The 20,355-nt window shown below is 43.5% G+C and overlaps 1 protein-coding gene across 3 annotated transcripts in view; it reads right to left on the bottom strand.

Annotated features, from left to right (window-relative positions):
* The window catches only part of TOMM20 (translocase of outer mitochondrial membrane 20), a 35,051-nt gene that overhangs the window by 4,125 nt on the left and 10,571 nt on the right, over positions 1-20,355 (bottom strand). Inside the window, exons 4-5 of one of the 3 annotated variants that reach the window (XM_045437319.1) lie at positions 19,339-19,481; positions 13,339-16,176 (exon numbers count right to left, since the gene is read on the bottom strand). The exons of 1 other annotated variant lie outside the window; for it this stretch is intronic. In XM_045437319.1, the coding sequence (XP_045293275.1) occupies positions 16,132-16,176; positions 19,339-19,481 (188 nt within the window). In that variant the 3' untranslated portion in view covers positions 13,339-16,131. Of the gene's footprint in view, positions 1-13,338; positions 16,177-19,338; positions 19,482-20,355 lie in introns of those variants that run through there. One more of the 3 variants, XM_045437320.1, reaches the window with a different exon arrangement.

Genomic DNA, 20,355 nt, shown 5'->3' with positions numbered 1-20,355 from the left:
GATGTGAGGTGTGAGAGAAAAAGAGGGGTCAAGGATGACGGACATTTTTGGCCTGAGTGTCTGGAAGCCTGAAGGAACCATTCGTTAGGATGGAGATGACCCCAGAGACAGCGTTGCAGGATTTTTTACCTCAGTACCGGGACTCGTCGTCTTGCCCCTTCGAAGAATAAAGTGGTGAACGCAAAATGAGCGGCGGCAGACAAAAGTTCCTGAGACCGTAAGATCAGAAAGGAAGAATAGTAGGAGAGCTCTCCTGACAGAGAGGCGACATTCAAAAGTGAACGCCTGCGAGTAGAGGCAAGGGTCCTGGTTTCCCACGGTTCCCCTTCGTTCCTTCTCAGGGTCGACCTTTACTGGCTGGAAAACGCTAGGTGCTGGGTTGTCCTTTCCTGATTGGCTCATTTTCATCATACAAGGAGAGGTCTGTGGCCACGCTGGTCCTTGTGGGTCATCTGTTTTCTGGTCTACTTACTTTTAGCCAGGTCTCTTGTCAAATTCCCGAGGGAAACCCGAGGGGGAGTAGGTGGGGTCTGTGACATTCTGGAGAGGGACCTCATGCCTGAGGGAGTCTGCTGTGGTCAGGCTCTCCCAGCATTGTTCCAAACTCTGTGTTTTTCCCCACCCAGGGACCTCCGGTCCTAATCTTTCCCTCTCTGCCTCTTTTAGCCTATCTTTTCCTATCCTAACAGCAGATCTGGAGGGGAAGATCGCAAGTTCAGTTTGGAATGCCAAGTCTGAGAGGCCACGCAGGAAGCTGGCTCTCTTTGTCTGGAGTTTAGTGGCGACGCGGAGGCTGGAGACGCGACTCTGGAGTGGTCGGCATCTACAGATCCTATCTTCAGCCCCGGGACTACGTAAGAGCACCAAGGAGCGAGTAACTGGCAAAGACATCCAAGGACTGAGCCCTGGACACTGGGAAATAGCAGCCAGTGTGGGGAGAAAGACTCCAGCATGTAGTGTCCTGAAGCCAAGAGAACAAAAGGTTTCCAGAAGGGAGCGATCGTGTCCCGTACTGCTGATAGGCCGTCGCAGATAAAGACTGAGAACTGACCCCAGAATTCAGCACCGAGGAGGTCACCAGTTTCCTTGGCAAAAGCTGCCTGGGTGAAAGGGCCAGGACAAAAGTCTGATAGGTGGGTCATGGGAGAAGTGGAGACAGCGGCTATGAACAGCCCTTTGGAGACAGTTTGCTGTAATGCAAAAGTGAGCAGAAATGGGATGCCAGCTGCAGGGGACAAAGCGTCAAGAGGTTTTGCTAAGACGGGATAAATTACACCATGTCTCTGCTACCGGCAATATCTAGCAGCGAGGGGGAGATGATGCGGAAGGCAGGATGCACGACTGCAGCAAGGCCGACCAGTGGTCCAAAGCCAATGCCCCGCCAGGCCACCTCCCCGCTCGGAGAGGTGCGCCCACAGTGCTGGGGGGATGGGCATGGACACACAGATGGTAGGTGCAGTCGGGGTTTTCATGCTGAGGAGACACTACCATCCTCTCTGGAAATGAATCCGAGGAGGCTCCAAGAAGTGAAGTCCTTAGTAAGTTGCAAATCTGGAACCCAAGACCCAAGTCTCTGGTTCCAAAATCTGTCCCACCACGGCTGCCCCTCTATTTTTGCGCAGAACTGGGAGGTTAAGGAGTTAAAGAAACCCTCTGCCACGTTTTTTACTCTTTGCCTTTTACACAAAACATAGGTTGCTTTGAGGTACTCTGAAGCTCACGTTGGAATGAGGCCTCTTTGACAAGTCAGGGATCCTTCCAAGTAGTGTCCTGTATTTCGCATTCTCATTTGGCCTCCGCTCCCATGTAACATTCAAATTTATGGGGCTCTGAAACAAGAGACTTGGCAAAATGTTATTCTGGTACAATTTCCCGGATGCACTTTTATTTCCCCCTAAAAATATCCACGTTCAAGCATTTTCGCTTTGCCCTTGACGATCTGTGTGCACTTTGTACAGAATCTCAGCTCCGGGCTGGGGGAGGCGGGGGTCTCATTTCCACTCCCCAGCGCCCGGCGCAGGGACAGGGCCGCCGGCGGGAGCGCCGCCACTAGATGGCGCCAGAGCCCTCCTTCGCTCTGATTCCTGCCGGCTGCGAGTTCTCCGGGGGACCGCGGTCGGGACAGGCGCCGCTCACCACCCGCCGGCCTGGTCGGGCCAGGCGGCCCCTTCCCCAACTTGGAACTGGAGAAGGGGCCAGCTCGACGCCCGCTGTCTTCTCCGTCCACCTCTGGACTTAAAGCAGACCCGGGTCGTCCGCTACCTGGCAGACGATCTCCGAGCAAACAGGGTCAGAACAGCGATGGCTGTGCAAAATTTGGATGGAACGCTGGGAGGAGGGAGGAATGTGGTTTTGTAAACATACTACCTGATACATACTTTGCTGATACCTATCAAAAAGCCTGCTCCAGTGTCCAATAACTCGGCTGCCTCGAGCCCTACGCAATGGAGATTGAATTTCCATGTGGCCCAGCTGGCAGCTTTAAAGCATTTTCAGATGAGGCATATGTATACACACAGCTCACCTGTTACTTGTGTCTCATGGGGTCACATCACAAGGGCACAAAATATGACCCGCTTGCAGGTGCTTGAAAGAGAAGTTTGTGGCCGACAAATCCATCCTTGAAAAACTCCTGTGTGCCTCCAGGACAGCAAGTCAGGTGTCCTATCTCCACAAATGAAGAATACGGTCTGTAATTAGACTAACCCAGAACCCTTTGAAAACTGGTTAGGGGAGATGTTTTTTCTTGACTTGACGAGAGCTTATTCCTCTAACTGTAGGATATCTGTCAAGTGCTTTTCAGCATGGAATGAACCACTGAAAAGTTTTTAAATCACAAACTATTTTAATCGCTTTAAATCACAAATTATTTTAAACAGGTCAGGGTTTGTAAGAATTGGTTACGATGGGTGTCTTCTAAGCATACTCTGACTTTAGGGCTGGCTTGGCTGTTTCCTGAAAACATCTTTATCACGTACCTTTTTTTGTTGTTGTTAAAGATCTCAGTTATGGGGCGCCTGGGTGGCGCAGTCGGTTAAGCGTCCGACTTCGGCCAGGTCACGATCTCGCAGTCCGTGAGTTCGAGCCCCGCGTCGGGCTCTGGGCTGATGGCTCAGAGCCTGGAGCCTGTTTCCGATTCTGTGTCTCCCTCTCTCTCTGCCCCTCCCCCGTTCATGCTCTGTCTCTCTCTGTCCCAAAAATAAATAAACGTTGCAAAAAAAAAAAGTTAAAAAAAAAAAAAAAAAAAAAAAGATCTCAGTTATAAGTAATCTCTACCCCCAGTGTGGGGTCTGAGCTCATAAACCTGAGATCAAGAGTCACATGCTCTCCTGACTGACCCAGCCAGGCGCCCCTCCTTATCGCAGATCTTAAGTCCCTGTGAGAAGGAAGTTTGTGTATCTTTGTTTTGGGAGAGAATAGCTGTGGTAAAGGAAGGGTATAATTGAAGAGATGAACCTTTACGGTGCCAAGTATTTTGTGTTGCTCAGGACACAGGGACCTGTGTCCTTACTTTTTTTGTTTACTCTTTTTTGAGATGGGGGGGTCTCATAGTCTCATAGGTTTGACTAACAGCCTTTTCTGTCAGGCTCCACAAAATTGTTTTAATTAACGTCTTTTTAATTAATTCAGTTAGCTTTTACTGAGGTGCCTGTCTCGTGCTAGAACCCACGCTAGGCACCAGAGGTGTTGCAATGAACAGAAGTAGCAAAACAGCACGGCCGTACTAGAGCTTACCTCCTTCCACAGGAAGTTTTTAAACACACATCCTGTTGAGATGAGGACACTTATATCATTGTGCGGTCCTCAAAGCATTGTGATGTAGTGTGGCTCAGGTACAAACCAGGAAGATGAGCCTGAATGCATCTTTTTTTTTTAATGTTTATTCATTTTTGAGAGAGACACAGAGCATGAGTGGGGGAGGGGCAGAGAGAGAGAGAGGGAGGGAGGGAGACAGAATCTGAAGCAGGCTCCAGGTTCTGAGCTGTCAACACAGAGCCTGACGTGGGGCTCAAACCCACGAACTGTGAGATTATGACCCAAGCCAAAGTGGGATGCTCAACCAAGTGAGCCACCCAAGCATCCCAAGTCTGGATGCATCCTAATCACTAACTCAGTGATGCTGAACAAATCACTGGATCCTTCCATGCCTCCCCCTGTCACTGTGTCCTTTGTTAATATCCTTACCTTCCTCAGCTTTGTGAATTCAATAACACCTGAGCTGTCAAAACATTACACAAATGCAGTTTGTTTTTACAAAATACACTGTTTTTTATGTTATAACAGTACCTAAAGGGAGCATAAGATAAAGGAACATGATTACAAATGATTCTTAAAACCGAGGACTTGAAAGATTAGGCTAAAATTCTAACAGAGGATATCATTAACTCTCAGCTCTTACTGCTCTGAAGCACAATCTGAGGAACCCAGAATATTCTAAGTGTCTGTTAAAGGATCAGAGGTGAGGAATGCGGTTAGCCCTGAAAAGGTCCCTGACCCCCTGGCAGCCAGCCTCCCTTGGAGAATAGCTTCAGGCACATCTTTTTGCATGCAAGGACTGGCATGCCCCCGACCCGCTGGATGAAAACCAACACTGGGAGCTGGAGCAGCACTGATCTGACCAAACGGAAGGCCGTGGGGCGGGGCGGGGCGGGGGAGGTGACACAGAAAGTCAACTGGCCTGAGGTGTCTCAGTGTGGGACTCTGTCCAAACACAGAGACATTTCAGAACGTCTTTCAGGAGGTATGATGAACGTGAGACACAGAGCTAACAGGACACTAGACGTGTCCTGAAGGAAGATGTGCTGTCTGGGCGGCCAGAGGTGTACAACGCATTCCAGACAAGTCTGTGGAACTGAGTGAATGGCTTCCCCTGGTGTTGAGATGACTTTGTGTTTTCCAGTCTCCCTGCTTCCCCCAGCATCCTGATGATGCCATCACCTAGAGGCTTCACGAAAAATGATTTTCCCATTTTCTTAGAAAAGAGGTGGAATTAAAACTATTTTAATTAACTAAGTACAGTCAGATCTGTAGGCCCTTTTGCAGAAGGGAAGTTACACATTGCAAAAGGAAGAACATGGAAATTCTGCATATTTCCTGTTGAATGTCCCCCTTTATTCAGAAAGCAGGCTGGCCGGCCATTTTGTTTCTATTAGAGAATCAACAGAAATATACTCAACTCACAGGCCCAAATAAACGGACAACGGGTCGACAATTTCGCCACATGGAAATTACAAGTCAGAACACCTCCCTGTCCACTCACTTGCCCCTCTCCATGGACGTTTGGTGTACCTGTGTCTACTCTCAAAATCAAGGCCTTTGGGTCCCGGAGCATTTGGGAAGAAACCTCAAGTTCAGCAGACAGCTGAAAGCATTAAGAGAAATATCTAGAATGCTGCTTGGTATTGTCTTTGGTAAAAAAATAAAGGAGTAAAAACCTTTTTGTAGAGGCGGCTTCTAAGCAACAGGCTTGACCAAGGGTAAACCTGAGTAAGGTCAAAGAGCCCACAGGGCTCACCGACCACCACAAGCTTCGGGCAAGCAGGCTCACTAAGTGACCCACCTCGTAATAACCACAGGCTCTAATTAACCAATGGGCTACTTACAACCAGGCACAGTTACCAAAAAAGGGAAAATTCCATGCATTCCCATATCTCCCTCACTCCACCCCGTGACTGTGGCCCCTCACTGCCACCTTGCTGCAGACGGTCTCTTTGCTGCACTGCCCATCTTGTGGTGTATTGAATAAACTTCTATGTCCTTTGTTCTGCCTTGATGGGAGTGGGTAGAGAGAGAATCCCAAGCATCCCAAGCAGGCTCTGTCAGCACAGAGTCCAATGTGGGGCTCGAACTCACGAACTGTGAGATCGTGACCCGAGCTGAGATCAAGAGTCGGGACGCTTAACCAACTGAGCCACCCAGGTGCCACCAAAATAAACCTAGAAAAAAATAATAAACCCAATGACTTAATAAGTAGCTTTTAAAAGAGATATTATCACTCTTCACAACGATATTCTGTTTGTCCTTCCATGTACCTTCATGTTTCATGTCAAAAAATCTTTTATATTTGTTTCATTGTGAAAAATTCCCAGCCAACTTCTGATCATATGGATTTCCATTCATTAAGTATTTACTAAGCATTTAACTACACTTTATGCTGAGAAACCCAATCATCACTAAGACATACGTATTTAGGAGTGGTCTGGTGGGTGAACAGGACGTTACTAAAAAAATTACAGTAGATCTTGGTGAATGAGATTGGAGAATTAGTCAAGTGTCTGATTATAAGGGCCTTGGATGCCACACGAGAGGGACGTTTCAGAGCAATTCCTGGGGCAGCAGAGTGGATCAGAGTCGATGAGGCTGCACAGTAACTATAAACAAATATCCTAGAGCAGCAGTGAGGCCAGAGTGGAATGGATCAGACACACAGAAAGAATAGGAGGGGCGAGGTTTGGTCATTGGTGTAGTGTGGTGAGTAGGTAAGAGCCAAGTGGAGGACAGCTCAGAAGGAGCCTGTGCAAGGGAATTAATTAAATTCTGTACAAGTCACGTGAGGTGCCTGCACACAGCCATGTGATGCTGAGCAAGCAGGAACCCACACCCACCCGAGCTCAGTGAGGGGACGTAGGTGCCAATGAAGCCAGAGAGCATGAAATCACCCAGGAAGAATGGAGAGATGGGAGCAATCCTAAATGAAACAGAATCTAGGAGAGGAGCAAGTTCTGGCAAAGGTACCGTCCGCACCCGGAGCCCAGCCCCCAGCCCCAGCCGCCACTCCGCGCGAGCCCGAGCTCATCCCAGCCCTCCAGGCCCATGTGCTCTCCAGCCTGCCTTTCCAACACTCTGGCCCTGTTACCCGGTCCAGACTGTGACCGCAGCTTAGGAGTCATGGCATTCCTTCCTGAAGGATTAACTATATATTAGTGACTTGGGAGGGAGCAAAGAGATTTTTATGTTAGACAATGCAAAGTTACAGAGCAGAAAACAAAAACAAAAACAAAACTCTCATTTTTAGAAGAGAGAAGACATAATTTCAATAACGTTTTGTGCTTTCAATTCCTCAGGCTTTGTACCCTCTCAAGAAAGAAGCAACCATTCTACGTGTGACATGAATTATATATAGTGGCCATTTTGTTTTGTTTGCCCATTATGTCTTTCATCTTTGGTGAAAAGTACCTACGTTTTTTTATTTTTAATGCTTATTTGCTTTTGAGAGAGATAGAGAGAGGATCCGAAGCAGGCTCTGCACTAACAGCACACAGCCCGATGCAAGGCTTGTACTCAGGAACCATGAGGTCATGACCTGCGCCCAAGTCGAACGCTTAACCAACTGAGCCACCCAGGTGGCCCAGTACCTACATTCTTTAAAAAAAAAAAGTCGCCCCAATTCCTTTTACCCTATCTCTCAAACAGGCAGTCAAGTAAAGTGCAAGTTACCCTTATTTTAAACCCTAAGTCTTATTACAGTCAACTAACCCTCAACAAAGGTGCCAAGAATATACAAGGAGGAATAAAACAGTCTTCAAAAACTGGTGTTGGGATAACTGGATATCTGCATGTAAAAGGATGAAAGTGAACTCTTATCTTACAACATATATAAAAATCAACTCAAAATGGATTAAAGACTTAACTGTAAGATCTGAAACCATAAAACCCCTAGAAGAAAACATAAGGGAAAAGGTCCTTGACATTAGCCTTGGTGATGATTTTTTCAATTTGACACCAAAAGCCAGGTAACAAAAAGGAAAAACAAGTGGGACTACATTAAACTAAAAAGCTTTTGGAAGACAAAGGAAACCACCAACAAAATGAAAATGCAACCTACTCAATGGAAGATATGTGCACATAAAATACCTGACAAAGGGTTAATATCCAAAATATATAAAGAATTTTTACAACCCAACACTTAAAAAACTAACAATCTGATTACAGATTGTTCAGAGGACCTGAACAGACATCTTTCCAAAGAAGACATTTTTCCGAAGACCTTCTTCCAACAGATACATGCAAAGATGCTCAACATCACTCATCGTCAGGGAAATGAAAATCAAAACCACAATGAAAAACCACAAATCAAAACCTCACACCTGTCAGAAGGGCTAGAATCAAGAAGACAAGAAATAACAGGTGTTGGCAAGGATGCTGAGAAAAGGGAACCTTCGTGCACTATTGGTGGGAATGCAAACTGGTGCAGCCACTAGGACAGTATGGAGATTCCTGAAAAAGTTAAAAGCAGAAATACCATATAACCCAGTAATTCTACTGTTGAGTATTAAACCCTACCCCCCCCCAAATACTAATTCAGAAAGATGTATGCACCTCCACGTTCATCACAGCATTATTTACAGTAGCTGAGATATGGAAGTAGACTAAGTGTCCATGGATGGATGAATGGATACAGAAGTGGTGCATATATACACAGTGGAATATTAGTGATAAAAAGAATGAGATCTTGCCATTTGTGACAACATGGATGGACCTAGAGGGTATAGTGCTGAGTGAAGTAAGTCGGAAAAAGATAAACACCATGATTTCACTTACATGTGTAATCTAAAAAACCAAATGAACAAACAAACGAAAACTAGAGGCAGAGTCATAAATACAGAGGACAAACTAGTGATTGCCAGAGGGGAGGGGGGTGAAGGGAGGAGCGAAATAGGTGAAAGGGACGAAGAGGTACAAACTTCCAGTTATAATTAATCACCGAGATAAAAAGTACAGCAAAGGGATTACAGTCGCTAATACTGTGATAATGTTGTACAGTAACTATACTTATCATGGCGAGCACTGCACAATGTATAGAATTATTGAATCACTATGTTGCATAATTGAAACCAATATAACTTGGTGTCAATTATGCTTCAATTAAAAAAGTAAAACACCAGGGTGCCAGGGTAGCTCAGTGGGTTGAGCGTCAGCCTCTTGATTTCAGCTCAGGTCATGATCTCACGTTTCATGAGACTGAGCCCCATGGTGGAGCTCTGCGCGGATAGTGTGGAGCCTGCTTGGGATTCTCTCTCTCCCTCTCTCTGCCCCAACACCCCCCTCTCAAAATAAATAAACTTAAAAAAAAAAAAAAAAGTAAAACACCAAAAATAAATTTACAAATATGATTGATATTTGAAATAGAGTTCTGGAAATGTTATAAGAAAAATCGTAAAGGTGAAATTCAGAATTTTAAAAGCAAAGTTATTAAGTAGTTTCATAACGTTTACAGTGGAAACATAAATGGGACTATATCAAAGTAAAAAATTTCTGCACAGCAAGAGAAACCAACAAAGTGGGAAAGCAACCAATGGAATGAAAGAAAATACTTGTAAACCACGTCTCATCAAAGAGGTTAATATCCAAAAAAATATGAACTCCTACAACCTAAAGCAAAAAAAACAAAAACAAAAACAAAAACAGAACAAAAACAAAACAAAACAACAACAACCCAATCTTAAAAACAGGCAAAGGCCCCGGTAGACATTTTTTTCCAAAGACATACAAATGGCCAAAAAGTGCTCCTCACTAACCATCTGGGAAATTGACAAGAGCACAATATAACCTCACACTTGCCAGGACGGCCATTATCAAAGTCAAAACGGCAAGTGTTGGCAAGGCTGTGGAGAAAGGGAGCCCGCTCCCTTTGGAACTGTTGGTGTAGTCACTGCGGAAGAGTGTGGAGATGGCTCAAAAACTTAAAAACAGAACTACCACGTGACCCAGCAATCCCACTTCGGGGGATATGACTGAAAGAAATGAAACCATGATCTCAAAGAGACAGCTGCACCCCCCTGGTCGTCATAGTGTCGTTCGCCAGAGGCAAGGCAGGAGAAGACACTGAATGTCTGTCGGTGGATAAATGAAAGGTTACAGGTGTGTGTGTGTGTGTGTGTGTGTGTGTGGTGGGGGGTGGGGTGGAGGTGGATATTCAGCCTTAAAAAAGCAAATTCTGGAGCACCGGGGTGGCTGTCAGTTAAGCAACCAACTCTTGACTTCAGTCCTGGTCATGATCTCATGGTTGGTGAGATCCAGCTCCATGTCTGTCATTGCAGAGTCTGCTTGGGATTCTCTCCCTCTCTGCCCGCCTCTCCCCCACTCACTCTCTCAAAATAAAGGGAGGAAAAAAAAAAAGGAAATCCTACCATTTCTGACACGGATAAACCTGGAGGATATTATGCCAAGTGAAATAAGCCCCAAACAAAAAGACCATGATCTCAATTATAGGTGGCATCTAAACAAATCAATCTTCTGCTGTGGTGCCTGGCTGCTTCAGTCAGAGAACATGCAACTCCTGATCTCGGGGTTGGTTGTTCAAGCCCCAGGTCGGTGTAGAGACTACTTTAAAACACAATTTGGCGGGGGGGGGGGGGGGGGGGGGGGGGGGGTCGTCCCTAGGTGGCTCAGTCGGCTGAGCGTCCGACTTCGGCTCAGGTCATGATCTCACAGTTCGTGGGTTCGAGCCCAGTGTCCAGCTCTGGGCTGAGGCTCAGAGCCTGGAGCCTGCTTCAGATTCTGTGTCTCCCTCTCTCTCTGCCCCTCCCTCGCTCATGCTCTTTCTCTGCCTCTCAAAAATGAATAAAGGTTAAAAAAATTTTTTTTTTTTTTAATTTTTTTGGGAAAACCAAATCAAACTCATAGAGTAGAATGGTGGTTGCCAGGGACAAGGGAGTAAGAGAAATTGGAAGATGTTGAACACACAGTACAAACTTTCAGTTATAAGTTCTGGAGCATGGGGACTATATGGTTAAATGTGTTGTATACTTGAAATTTGCAGAGAGTAGTGTTTTTTTTTTTAATGTTTGTTTATTTTTGAGAGACAGAGACAGAGAGCAGGCAAGGAAAGGGCAGAGAGAGGGAGACACAGAATCCGAGGCAGGATCCAGGCTCTGAACTGTCAGCACAGAGCCCGACATGGGGTTCACTAACTGTGAGACCGTGATGAGCCAAAGTCGGACGCTTATCCAACTGAGCTACCCAGGCGCCCCTGCAGAGAGTAGATGTTAAGTATTCTCACATCACACACCTAAAAAGGTAACATATCTGAGGTGACAGATGTTAGTTAGCCCGACTATGGGAATCATTTCATGTCCACTATACCCCAACATCACATCGCACATCTTAAATATATAAAATCTTAATTTATTTATCTTACTTCAATAAAGATGGTGGGGGGGGGGGGGATCCTGAATCTTCCATTTATCATGCAACACTGAGCAGGTTTCTTTTTTTTTTTTTTAATTTTTTTTTTACGTTTATTTATTTCTGAGACAAAGAGCATGAGTGGGGGAGGCGCAGAGAGGGAGACACAGAATCAGAAGCAGGCTCCAGGCTTTGAGCTGTCAGCACCGAGCCCTACGTGGGGCTTGAACTCACAAACTGTGAGATCATGACCCAAGCCGAAGTCGGTCGCTCAACCGACTGAGCCACCCAGGCGTCCCTGGGCAGGTTTCTTAAGCTATGAGGGGAACAGCGACTGTCTGAGATAGTAGGGAGTCTGAGTGAATACATTCTGGAGTGAGGAAATGTTTGTCATCCTCTATGTGAGGCCTGGAGATCCAGCCTCTTTCAGTCTGTTAGTAAAAGTCAAACTAGCAGTGAGATGCAGAGGTGGAGGGGACGGTCAGGTTTAGGGAGCTCACTCTAATCTGAAAGGCTAGACGTACTTTTCCTGAGGCAACAAATGCCACTTCTGCTAATTCAAGCTGGGCTTCTATACTTGCTACTGGAGTCCTAACTGCAGGGGAAGCTTTTGAAAACTAGTGCAGGGCTCTAAAAAAAATGGCACATTGATATAATTTTTTGTAAGAATCAGTCTCTGCTAAGACCAAAATGCCGAATAGAGTGAACAGCTGCATGTACGATGTCACTGTCCAGAGGTCACTGAGCGAGCACGGTCCACCTCTCCAGGGACTGGTCTCGTGCGCGTTCTGCTTTACAACTTCAAACATACCCACTCTGCCCAGGTACAAGCTGAAAGGCCAGCTCACTTCAGTCTAGCTACTTCCTTAGGCTACCAAGAAAAGGCAAGGCTACATGGATCTTAAGATCTCAGTGAAGCTCCAGTGGGATCCCGTTTTCTCCCCGAACCAGGCACACATTTTTCAGATCAAGCTCTAGCTTAACCACAGCCTCTCTTACTCATTTTCTCCCCTCACCCCTGACTCCTAGCTTCTATATCCATATTGTCGGGAAGTGTTTGACTCCTCTATCAATACCAATGGAAATTAAACAAGAATTCAGTACCTCTGCAATGCCTCCTGGACTGTTTCCATAACACAGCTGTAAGCCTTTAAAAGTGAAGGAAAAGGTTCCATATATAAAATGTCCTGGAGACACTCTAAAAGGAAAAAATCCATTTGATTTGCCCAGACACAAATATCAAATAAAAATTTTAGAACTCACAATCAAAATGCTTAGTGAATGTAAATTTTTTCTGTTATTTCAAGAGAGGGTAAATCTCAAGCAGGCTCTGCCCTGTCAGCTCACAGCCAGACATGGGGCTCAAGCACACAAACGGTCAAGATCGGGACCTGAGCACACCCCAGGGAATGGAATTTCTGCTTAATTTATGTGTCTAGTTAATGGGCTATTTATGGGGGAAAAAAATCCTAAAAAAACATTTAAATGGACTGGCCTATCTCGAACATAAAGTCTGTAATTGACGGTCTTTATGCTTTGGATTATCAAATGAGTACTGGGTGTTCTTAAATAATCACATACTACCACCAGTTGGCTGGCTTTTTAATTACACACCTCATTTTTACAGAGTGCACCGCTGAAGCACATCATCTGGGACATGAACACTCGCTATCCTACAATAATTTCCTATTCATGTTTTCTAGGTCACCCCTGACTGCTGCTGGGTCACATTCACAGCATGGCCCCAGTCCAGCAGCATCACCAAACCCTGGGAACTCATTAGAAATTCTAACAGGGGGCACCTAGCCGGCTCAGTGCATACACCATGTGATTCTTGACCTTGGGGTCATGAGTTCGAGCCCCAAGTTGGGCACAGAGTTTACTTAAATGAAAATCACTTTTTTTTTAATTAAAAAAAGAAATACTGAAAATGTGCTCCTGCGTCTGACCTGCTGCCCAGCAATGTGCTTTAGCAATCCTTCCAGGTACCTGTTAAACTTGGGGAATCACGATGACCCAGAATCCTCACCAGCTGACATTAAAGCAGGGGTTCTTAACCTGGGATATGAAGTCAAAGGCAAATGTGCCTTTTCCTGGGAGGAGCTGCCCAACTGTCAACCTTCTCTAAGGGATGTCAACCTAGAGGCAGGTACCACCACTGCCAGTCATCAAATTCAGATTTCACTTCTGCAAATACACACCAAGCCAACATGTTCTCCAAGCCCTTTAATATTCACTTAAAACAGCTGAGGCACAAGCAATAATAAAACTGCATTTTTTGTTACAAGAAAGAATTTTGTGTAATATCTGCATCATATACCAATTTTCTCAAACTCTCTTCGGCAATATTTCATTAATACTCTGGTCCAGAAGTTGGTTCAACAAGGTCAGAAAAGCAGAAATTTAGTTAAAAAAAAAAAAAAAAATCAATTACCGAAGGGTAAGAGGACTCAAACATTTACTGAGTGCCTACTATGGCCACCATACTAGGTTTTATGTACTTTACAGAAGTTCAATGTGAATGTTAAGTCCTAGTCATCTGTTAACAGGCTAGCAGGACAGTCAGGTAAGCCCATCTTAAGTGTGCTTTCACCTGAAGTACAACTGTGGAATCGAAAAATCGATCTTTCCCAAGGAAGTGCACCAACATACACAAATACATATTTCCATTTCCAAAGACAGTACCCATGCATGCAACATTAGGACATGGGCGCACTCAGGCTGTCACCACTCTACCTAAATCTTGGGCTGAGGACCACTGGGCCAGCATCGCCCCTACTGACTGCGTGGTTCCACCACCATTTAAAACTTTAGACAGGAAATGGTGTTCAGCACATTAAGTATCTGGGGAAAACCTTGCTTGGGTTTGTTTTGTTTTGTTTTTTAACAGAACGACTTTCAGAAGTGGCACGTGTTCTGAAAACCATCATTTAAGTAAGAAAATGACAGCATAATCAAATCTAATGGGAAGATACCACAGCCTTTTCAACAAGTATTACATCAAAGCTGGTTATTTTTCAGAAAACTAAGTGATACCCAGCTCAGAGTACAGAATTCTCCAGAGCATATAGCCTTCACATCCTCCCACACAGCTAAGTTAATCCCTCACTCCTCCAGCTAGTCCTTAGTTTCTCTGGGTCCATTCCTCCCTTGCCAAGCTGCCTGCCCCTTGTTCTTGCCTCCATATACTAACTCTAACCTATATTCTGGATGCCCCTGGTCTCAACACTCGCTCTGGCTGGGGTGGGCACAGGACAAAAACTTGTTTCCTACCGATGTGGTCAATCACTGACCAATCGCCATTGCCCTGCTTTGGATTTGGGATCTATTGGTAAAACTAACTAGCATGTTTGCACTGGTCACCTCCCTATCCCCACAAAAGAGCAGGCTGGGTGTTATCAAAAATAAAAGCACACTGTTTAAGGGTTCAGGATTACACATGTGGAAGATACACAAGGAAGAGTCCTTAAATGTCTGAGTCGCGTGGTCTGATGTTCTTTTACAGACGAGAATACTAGGAGGTGAGTTCAGAGATGTAATGTGACCTGCCAAAGGGTGTGGGGATGTCCAGAGGCAAAAACTTAGAACCATACTGCAAACGCTCTCCTTTAGATCTCAACCACAACAAAAACCCAAGGTTAAGGAAAATTTGTAAGTAAAACAAAATAAAAAGTCTGGTACCTAGGCAAAGTCTTTGGGATCTCTCCAGATTTTTAGACAGAGTAAAGGCAACCTATACAGGGAGGAATTGTTACTCAGTTCAACAGATGACAGCAAGTACCAAGGATCTTTATTCTCAGGCCCGATGTTGAATCTGTGACTGCAGAAAACACGTCACTATTTTGAGAACACCTCCATTCTTTCCAAATCTTCAGCTACAAGGTTACACCTTATTCTCATCGTAACAAGGTAAATGAAAGAGGATTAAGGAGATACACTGAAGATAAAAGCAAAGGGAACAAACATTTTACAAGCGTATCATCCCAGCTACCTAAAAGTTAAGTTTCAGATTTACGACAGTGACAGAACCATAGGATTTCGGTGAAAACCAACACAAGTTAGATCTTTAAAAAAAGGTGGGGGGTGGGGGGAGATCAACTCAAAAATACAAAGTCAGGCAAGCATGCAAAATTCAGAGTATAAAAAAATGCAAGGCCTGGTTGTCCAAACAAACATATACCTCAGGAAAAGGTGGATTTGAAAATAGATGCTAAACAGAAACAAATGAATTAAAAGCTGAAAGGGACACTTCTCTGAATTAGCAGACCAACTGCCTCATTTATAAAGAGGAAAGAGGGCAGACAGTAATTGGTGAAGCTCACATGGCTAGATTAAGAATGACACAGATCTAATTCCCAGTGCTATCTGCAACTACATACAGCTAAAATGCATGGAGATAAATATCCAGAACACATTAAGCCCACTGGTTTAAACAAAACATTTCAAGACAAATACACAGGGAGGTGAGTTAATACAGCACAGCAGCACATCTCACGTATTAAGAGATTAAAAAGAAAGAAATGACCTCTCAAAGATTTTAATGCTTAGTTTTGATAAAGCAGGTTTCTATCCAATTCTTTTATGTAGAACAAAATGAACTAGCTTTAAAAAAAAAAAACAAAACAAAACACGTGCATTCTTCAACTTTCTCCTACATTTTCTTGACCTATCTTTCAAAACTAAGCAGAGTATTTTTAACGTAAGAAATGTGACGCTATATGTACATTTTAATTGCACATTTTAGGAATAAAATAAATCCATGACATTTCGGTAACTCGTAGTGTATTTATAAAATGAAAAGACTTCTATCAAAATACACTTTTCACTGGGAAAAATAAATAAAACAGACAAATGGATCTACACAAAGTAAAAATTAACTTTGGTAGATTTCAGTGTAGGACAGTCCATAACCAGCCTATTTGCCCTTATTCCCCCAGAGCTGCTCATCTTCCGAGTTAAGATTTTAAAAATATTTTTAATTGAGATTATGTTGATATTGGTTTTTCATTCCACATCATCTTCAGCCAAGCTCTGAGCACTTACAATTCTCTGAAAGAGAAAAAAAAAATTTAATTTTTAAATGTCCTTTACAGGAGGCAAGAATATACAACGGGAAAAGACAGTCTCTTCAACAAATGGTGCTGGGAAAACTGGACAGCTACATGCAAAGAAAAGAAACTGGAACACTTTCTTACACGATACACAAAAGTAAACTCGAAAAAGAATTAAAGACCTAAGTATGAGACCTGACACCATAAAACTGCTAGAAGAAAACATAGATCGTAATCCCTTGGGCATTGACCTTAGCAACATATTTCTAAGCATGTGTCCTCATGCAAAGGAAACAAAAGCAAAAATAAACTATTGCAACTATACCAAAACAAAAAGCTTTTACACAGCAAAGGAAACCAACAAAATGAAAAGGCAATATACTGAACTGGAGGATATTCATGAATAATATATGCAACAAGGAATTAATATCAAAAAAATATAAAAAACTCATACAACTCAACACCAAGAAAAAAACCTAATAATCTGATTAAAAATGAGCAGAGCACCTGAAGAGACATTTTTCCAACAGGCACATGCAAAGAGGTTCACCATCACTCATCGTCAGGAAAATGCAAATCAAAACCACAAGGAGCATCACCTTACACCTGTCAGAATGGCTAGACTCAAGAAGACAAATAATAAACGTTGGCAAGGATGGGGAGAAAAGGGAACACTCGTGCACTGCTGGTGTGCAGCCACTGTGGCAAACAGTAAAGAGGTTCCTTAAAAAATTTAAATAGGAATACCATACGATCCAGCAATTCCATTGCTGGTTATTTATCCAAAGAAAATGAAAATACTAACTCGAAAAGATGTACACAACCCTATGTTTATTGCAGCATTACTTACAATAGCCAAGATATGGAAGCAAACTATGTGTCCATCAATAGATGAATGGATAAAGTGGCATATATATAATTTAATGGACAATTACTCAGCCAGAAGAACGAGATCTTGCTAACGGCAGTATGGATGGACCTAGAGGGTATTAGGCTATGTGAATTAAGTCAGACACGGATGAACACTATCTGAATTCACTTATATGTGGAATCTAAAAAACAAAACGAACAAAAAAACAGAGACCCATAAACACAAACTGGCAACTGCTAGAAGGGAAGTGGGGGAGGGGGCATAGGCAAAGCAAGCGAAGGGGAGTGGGAGGTACAGGCTCCCAGTCATGGAATGAATGAGTCACGGGAATAACAAGTACAGCATAGGGAATATAGCCACGATCGTTTAACAATGTTGTGTGGTGAGACATCAGTGAGAAAAGCAGACCATAAAGTATACCTGTTAAATCAGTAAGCAGTACATGTGAAACTAATGTAACATTTTGTGTCAACAACACTTCAATTAAAACCAGAATTTTTTTTTTTCAAGTTTATTTTGTGAGAGAGAGAGAGAGAGAGAGAGAGAGAGAGAGAATGTGCACACATGTGCAGAGGAGGAGCAAAGAGAGAGAATCCCAAGTGGGCTCCGCACCAGCACACAGAGCCTGATGTGGGGCTCGAACCCACAAACCATGAGATCATGACTCAAGCTGAAATCAAGAGTCATGTTTAAACGACTGAGCCACCCAGGCACCTCCCAAAAAAATTTTTAAGGCGGGGGGGGGGGGGAGATGTCCTCTGCAGTCAAAGAAATCAAATCTTGCTAAAGTTTACCCATTCTACAATTTCAACATTTAACACTCTTAAACACTGTTATCAAAGAAAATAATGATCATGCGGTCAGTCCCATTTCAAAATCCAAGTTAATAAAGGAAGAATAACATGCACTGTTTTAGAGGTTGGTCAATTATATAACTAAAACCAAAAAGAATTTAAGATCTCTTTCACTCCCACATAAACTAAGAATACTGATTTTTTACTGGTCATCTTAGCCTCCAAACATTTCCCTTTTTGGCCTGAAAATGCTCCGAAAGTACTTCCAAAATTAGCATTTGAAAATATGTCAAAATAATATGAGGTAAGTTAACTAAGTAAAGGAGGCCATTTTTATAAAGAGGAATTCAGGCTTCATCCCAAACTCATCCATATTTCAAAAGACCTCACCCTCAGGTCAATCTTCCAAAAGCACCGCGCTATGCTGCCTTTCCAAGAGTAGACACTATAAGAGGATTCTGATACAGACACGCTAGGAGCCACACTAGTCTAAATAAAAAGGTTTAAGACCAAATCTTTGGTTTTTCAACCCTCTCCCTTAAATCTTTGGGGACTTTGTTTTCTTTCTAGTGCCTTCTCCAACTAGTTGAATAAAGATCAGTTTGAAGAACTAACCAGTCATTTTATTAATTTTTAATCACATCAACTATGGGAATTAACACATGAATACACAAACTGTTCCAAAAAATAGATTCATTTCAGTTCCTGGAGACGATTAAAAATGAACAGAATGCAATTTTAATCAACTCTTAAGTTATAGGTCATCTTTTATACAAATGGTACTGTGTTCAATACAGATTTGAGGATGTAGTTAAATAGCTCCAAGCTCAAAGCCCACCTTGGCAAAAGCGGAGGCACTGGGGCCTTTAGACAAGTGAGGTCAGAGGCAATCTACAATCCTTTATGATCTAGTTTCAGGCTGTGCCATCTTAGCTCCTCTGTCCTCTGCCAGGCCACTTCACTGAATGCATGGGCTCACAGGAGAAGGTAGAAAGCTACTTTTAGAAAGTAGGTGAGAGGGGCCTGAATTCTGGTATGTGAATACCAAGGTCTGAGATTTAATACTATGAGACGCACTTCCTTCTTTTTTTGTTTGAAGTAGGCTTCACACTCACGACAGAGCCCAAAGTGGGGCTTGAACTCAGGACCCTGAGATCAAGACCTGAGCTGAGATCTAGAGTCAGATGCTTAACTGACTGAGCCACCCAGGTGCCCCTGAGACACACTTTCTGATCCGCACAGAGGGCACAATGACTAGATCTTATGACCACTCACTCAAATGTTATCAGGGAAGACCATTTTCAAGCACGGGTATCTCCAATTCTGATTTCATCCCAAGAATGAGTTTCAGAATTTCATCATGTTCACTAGACTAATTTTTCTTTGTAACAGTAAGAATGGCCTTTATGGTTTCACTAATTTTTAAAAGTCCATGTCCCTGAAACATTTCTTTTTTTATATTCTACTCACTTTTGTTAACATTTCAAATCCTCACCTGACTAATTGTCGGAAGCTTGGTCAGAAGCATCTGGAACACTGGCGGTGGAAGAGTTTGCTGTAACACTTGCAGCAACTGCTGTGGCTGTCCACACACTGCAATCGCATTTGTCAGATGGTCTACACCCTTCTCATATTCACCTGGAAGATTTACATAAAAGTGACGTGACCTGGAAAGCCTTTGTTTGCCTCTGTCAAAAACCCAACTGTACAGCCTTCACTACGTTTCCAAGTGACCATGACCAAAAACATCAAAGAAGTAAAAACCTGGAAATAATCTGCGGTACCTTCATATAACTGAGTATTATGAAACCATTAATAAGAACGAATCAGATCACATGCACAGATACGAAAGGGTCTTCAAAACACACACAAAGGGGAGAAATTAAGTGCAGAAATATGCAAGTATATTACTGTTTACAGACTTAGAATATTTCTGCAACATATTAAAAATTGCTAACAATGGAACAGTACTTTTCTATGAGAAGAAAGAACTAAAGACTGGGGACTGAGGTGGAAAAGAAGGCCGAGTTCACTTTACACTAATGGCTTACACTATCTGAATGGCATCACAAGCAGATACAGAAAAAACCCTAGGAGGGTGGTGCATCCGGATGGCGAAAGACTCCCGTCCTGTCCACCCACCACCCTGTGCATCTTTTTCATCTGCCTGCTCCGGAGTCACAGCCTCTGTAAGAAACCAGTAAGCGAAGTTTTCTGACCCAGAAGAAGAAAATGACCGAGTAAGTGACTGAAGAATGGTGTATGAAGAGGAACTGCCTGCTTTGACATTTTCACTTGAGAAAATCTGAAGACTGAGGTATTCAAACTGAAGAAAGTACAACTCTACAAAGAAGTATTTAAAAGAGGAAACACAAAAGACTGAGGTGCCTGAGTAGATCAGTCAGTGGAGCATCTGACTCTTAATTTTGGCTCAGGTCATGATCCCAGGGGTCGTGGGATCATGCCCCACGTCGGGCTCTGCAGTAAGCATGGAGCCTGCTTATAATTCATT

Source organism: Leopardus geoffroyi, chromosome D2 (assembly GCF_018350155.1).
Source record: "Leopardus geoffroyi isolate Oge1 chromosome D2, O.geoffroyi_Oge1_pat1.0, whole genome shotgun sequence".
Lineage (NCBI taxonomy): Eukaryota > Metazoa > Chordata > Mammalia > Carnivora > Felidae > Leopardus > Leopardus geoffroyi.
The sequence above is the reverse complement of the archived record's forward strand: the minus strand, read 5'-3'. Positions and strand labels throughout refer to the sequence as shown.